The 5,629-nt window shown below is 26.5% G+C and overlaps 1 protein-coding gene across 1 annotated transcript; it reads left to right on the forward strand.

Annotated features, from left to right (window-relative positions):
* The first annotated feature begins 3,645 nt into the window (after nucleotides 1-3,645).
* Nucleotides 3,646-4,964, forward strand: LOC132253552 (uncharacterized). The gene is made up of 2 exons (XM_059735760.1): nucleotides 3,646-3,858; nucleotides 4,290-4,964. The coding sequence occupies exons 1-2, from the start codon at nucleotides 3,851-3,853 to the stop codon at nucleotides 4,666-4,668; spliced, it is 387 nt and encodes a 128-aa protein (XP_059591743.1). The 5' UTR covers nucleotides 3,646-3,850; the 3' UTR covers nucleotides 4,669-4,964.
* The last annotated feature ends 665 nt before the right edge of the window (nucleotides 4,965-5,629 follow it).

Raw genomic sequence — 5,629 nt, forward strand, 5'->3', positions numbered from 1 at the left:
ATCAATAATTATTTACTACAATAAAAAGGAATTTGGACCTATATGTATAATACAATATAGTATGATACCAATATATAGTATTGTTTAATATAATATTTAATATTTACAAAATGTTTTTATATCTTAAACAAGACTATTATCAACAAATATATAAATAAATATTTAACAAATTATAAATTATAAAATAATTTCTAAATTAATATTAAAATTTAGGTGGTGTTTGTTTTTTTTTTTTTTTTTTTTTACTTAATTCTAAATAGAATTAAAACTAAATAACATTTAATAGTGTTAAGTATTATATTGTTTATTTTTGTAACATTTTTTTCTATTAAGCATTAAAAAGCAAAAAAAATTATAACAAATTATAAAAAAATAAAAATAAAAATAAATAACCCAAAGTTTGAAATCAAATTGCTTTTAACAAAAAGTTTGCTTTTTCTTTAAAAAAACAAAAAACAAAAAACAAAAAAACAACAACTCTGTTTTAGTCATATAGTATGATAGGAAAATTCTTCTTCAACGATTTAAAAAAATCCATTCAATAATTATATAACAAATAATAGCAACTAAATATTTAGTCATCAACAAATATAATATAAATGTTTAGTTTAGGATCTACAAATGCTCAAGTTACTATAATTCCAAAGGAAAATAAAGTTATACAAGAAAATATTTGAGTTGTCTCCAAAATTGGTTTTAAAAACATGATTTGATGATTGATTTTACGGGAAACTTTCTATTTTACTTCAAGGATTAGGGAAAAAAAATATGTAAAAGATGTTTATGAAAGTAATAAAAAGTAAAAGATTGGCTTGAGATGTTGACACTTACCCTTGGAAGTCCTTAATTACCATGAGAAAGTTGCTTTGACCGCATTTTATGGATTAAAAGTAAGGGTAGGTAACGATCCTATATTCCATTTTAGTGTTCAAACATGTGGAACCCTATAAGAGAATATAGAATCGCACTCACACTAACTATTATTGAACCATAAGATAAATGACTTCACATTACCTCACCTTCATAATAACATATTTAAATTAGATACAAGAGAGATGAAAAAAGAACAACCTTTGATCATAACTTTTAAAAAAATATAGAGATGAAGGAATCCATCTTTCTCAACTGGTTGGGATTATGGATGACGAATGATGAAGAAGAAAAGAGACCAAGTCTAAAACGGGTTCCATGGAAGCCCTAAGCCATACAAGATGTACCCTTATGGCTTAATATGTTTCTTTTAAGGGTTTTCCGATTTCAAAATAAGAAGAATTCAGAGGTTGAAGAGAAATTGCTCACCACCATATATATATATATGCAATTCTTGATGGATTCCTCCTTTCCCATTATCATTCTAATTTGGAGTTTATCAACTCCCTCTCTTTTCTATCATCTCTGTGCAAGAGTAGATGTCATGCCAAGTTTAAGAGAGCTAGGATTGCCTTTTTGAGTCACAACGCCTGTAAGGTCGTATAAACAAAGAACTCGAAAGACAACTAGTTATTAAATAAATGAAAATAATAAAAGATCAAGAAAACGAATCCTAATGTTTTACATTTTTTATGTTTATTTGAAAATAGCCTATATAAAAAATATGGTTATAAAAGAGATAGACACTTACTAATTTAAAAATAATTCAAGTTGACTCAAATTTTGGGAAAGTATGGAAATAAAGAGATAAAAAGGTTAAGGGTGTGTTTGGAAATGTTTTAAAAAACAGTTCAAAAAACAATTTTTAAGAAGAGTTTTTAAAAATTATTTTATATTATTTTCATAAATAAAATTGTATTTAGAAAAATAATGAGAGTTTTTAAATAACTCTTTTTTTTTTTTTAAAAAAAAAAAGACTCCATAACCCGTATAAAATTTATTATTATTATTAAAAAATCCTAATTAAACTAAAATATTCATAAATAAAATTATTGAAATAAATCTTATTTACAAGTATATGCATTATTCATCCTTTAAAAATAGATACAAACAAAAATTACTATTTGAATATTCTATGAGAGGATGTCAAAGCAACTTCCTGACAATTAAAGACTTATAAGGATAATGGTATGCATCAAATTACAACTTTCCTTATTCTTTCATCTCTCTTTTGTCTATATACTTTTATAAAATCAAAATTTTCATATTTACGAAAGATCATACAATATTTTTAAAAACTATTTTTCACATTTAATATTATTTAGAAATGATAATAAAATAAAAGATAGATATTTTATAAACTTTGTAATTGTGTGCATCAAATCAAGATTTTTTTAGTTTTTTATATTATTATTTATCTTATCTTATTTTATCCATTCCTTGAATAATGTTGATAAAATAAAAATTTAGTTCTTAATCAATTTTGCAATGTTTTGTAATTTAGACCAAATTTTATTTTGTAATTTATGTAAATCAAAATTTTAATTTAAAATTGGTTTATAGAAAATTAATATTAAAGAATCTTGAATTTTGTCTTGGAATTGATTGTTTATAAAATTTAAAATATTTTTATTTAATTTTATCTTATCTATACAAATAAAATCATGCAATTTATAGACATTTTCTAGCTATTACATCCATAAATTAATAAATAAATTCCAAAGAATATCCAAGCATTAGGTGACTAATATTTGTTTTAATAAAATTTTAAGCTAGAGAAAGTCGAGTTCTATGTGAAAGGAGTTTTATTTCTTGTTAATCTTTCCATATATTTAATGAATTTATCCTATTTTAATTATGCTAATACAAACAAATATTATAATTATCATAAATAATTAATTACAATAATTAAAAAATAAACAACTTAAAATCCAAAATTACTTTCAGAAAAAAAAAAAACTAAAAAACAAACAACCTTTCCTTAAAATTTATATGGAGAAATAATATCAAAATAATTATATTACATTTATGAAATATAATACAATATTTTATTATGAAATATTTTTATATCATAAAATTAAAATTATATAATATGATTTAAGTTTTAATTAAAATTAAAATAATATTTTTATATTTATGAAACAAAATAAAAAATTCATATTTATGAAAGATAATACAATTTTTTTTAAAATCTATTTTTCATATTTAATATTTTGACCTCTATTTTATCTAAGTATTTTTTATTTTTCCTTAGAATATTCACTTTTTTTTCAAATTAAATTAATTTTGTCCATTATAACTAATAAATAAAAAAAAACCTATACTTTTATATCAAATTGAATAATGTATTAATTTTTATATCAAACTATACTTTCATTTGTGTTAATCTAATTTTGTATTGAAAATTAATTTACATCAATTAATTATAAAATAAGAAATATATTTTTGTTTCTTTTTACTAAGAAATGGTCTTCAAATTGTGATTAAAACTTTTAAATTTTTAAGTTTATCTAATAAAATTATTTAACAATTAAAGCAAAATAAAAATTATTAAAATTCTAAAAAATAATTTAACACACTCAAATAAAATATGATAATAGTTTTCTTGAATAAAATAAAATTTATAATGATTTTAAGATTTTCATGTTTTTAAACCTTTTTGGAACAAGTTAAATGTATTATTTTATTGTTTTATTCAAACGGCGGAGATGTGGACCCCGATGGCACAGTCTCTTCTTCTTAACTGCGTCTACGAAGTGGCGATGAGGTGCGAGATCGAGGCGCGGGAGCTCCGGCGGGGATGGTGAAGCGGTTCTTGGAAGACCGTGGGTCTTTCAGCAGCGTGGAGAGAAGGTGCCGATGCGATTCAGCATATGTACTCCCCTAATCTGAGGTCTGGTTGTGTAATACTTGTGATCGTTGGCTAGGAAGGAGGATCGTGGGTTTGGATGCTTCCATTAACGAGCATGTTTATCCGGGAATGCAGAGGTAATTTTCTTGTTTTTTCATCGATGAAAGGCTCTGTTAGGTTGGTGGAAAAAGGCTCTATTTCTTGAGCATTTTCCCCTTGGTTTGGTTGTTGGGACTTGGAAGAGGAAAAGAATGGGAAATGCTCTAAACGTTCTGTTTCTTGGGCTCTTCTCCCTTCATTTCTTTTCTCTTACTTTCCCCCTTCTCTCAGTAAGCATCTGGTTGTTACTCTAAATGCATCTTGGTTTCTGCTGAATCTTTCTTTGTTATATTGGATTGCAGAGATTGATTTTAATGAACCTTGCTTTAGAAATGTAAAAGTATGTTAAAGAAAATTCTGATGTATGAAAAAAAGCTTAAACTGATGATGAATTTGGCCGGTTGTTGTAACATTAAGTTCTATCAATTTGTTTTCTGAGGTTTTATTATTTTACTTTTCATGATTGAAGAGGAATGGCAGCAGAGTCTATTTACAAAGAGAGATGTATTGCTGTGGACGACGGCGGGAGTTGGGCCAAATACATGTCTATCTCTGGTTCTCCTGATGATGAATATGACATCATCTCCGAGGAGTGTTTATTGACTGTAGATGAGAATAGAGAAGGTCAGGCAGCGGCTTTTGGAGATGATATAGCCACTGGATGTCTTGCCACAGAGTTCAAGCGAGAGATATTTGTTGTGAGAAGACATTGGTCCCTTCGTTCGTTCCTATTTTCCTTGTTCTTTGCATATGCCCATTTGCTTGGAATTCTGATTTTATCTTCTCAAATCTTTTCTTATCCAATTAAGTTAATGAAATTAAATTATGAAGAAGAAAGAGACCCATAACAATTACATCAGATTTTTTTGCGTGAATGTATTCCAAACGATTGGATGTGTGTTTGAATTGGTATGTCATGCTACAACATATGCATTTATGATCATGATGTTACACTAAAATGCACTAAAAAGCTACCTTTTGATCACACACATCTAAAATGGTTCTTATTTCTTTGTATCTTGTAATAGTCTCCTTTTTATGGATCATACTCATTTTGAAAGCATTCAAGCATATAATTGTTATGGATCTCTTTCTTCTTCATATTTAATTCCATTAACTTAATACTATTGGACTTCATCGGATAAGAAAAGATTTGAGAATAAGATACTGGCTTTAAGAGATCAGAATTCCAAGTAAATGGGCATATTGAAAAACCAAGAAAAATATAAACTACTTTTACATAGCCTTTGGAAACCAACTAGATCGATGAAAGGGCAAGAATATTACGTCTTCATTCCAAGATCAACAAGCTTGCTAATGGCAGCATCCAAACAATCCGATCCTCCTTCCTCCTCAACAAGTTCACCTCCTAAATCACATGTATTCCCCAACCAAGACTTAGATCGGGTGAGTACATATGTTTAATCGCATCGTTATCTTCTCTCTAAGCCGCACAAAGGTCCAAGATCCTCCAAGGATTGCTTCACTATCCAGGTACTTCCACAACACGCCTTTCTGGTGGATTCTCTGCTTTTAGGATTGTTATGGATTTTATCCTATTATGTATGGTATTGCTTTTACTTCCGGTTTGAGTTCCGATGTGAGAATGAGTTTTTTTTTTTTTCATTTATAAATTAATTAGATAAAACCAAATTGAAATTACAAGCATTCAGTTAAACTTTATAATTTAGAAGTATATTGTTTATTATTCATTTAAAGTTTATATTAATAAATTGGTCTTAAAAGTATTCATTTATCCTAATGAATTTGTTAATAAAATAGTAAAACCTTTTATGTTGTTATTTGGCT

Source organism: Vitis vinifera, chromosome 1 (assembly GCF_030704535.1).
Source record: "Vitis vinifera cultivar Pinot Noir 40024 chromosome 1, ASM3070453v1".
NCBI classification, from domain to species: Eukaryota; Viridiplantae; Streptophyta; class Magnoliopsida; order Vitales; family Vitaceae; genus Vitis; species Vitis vinifera.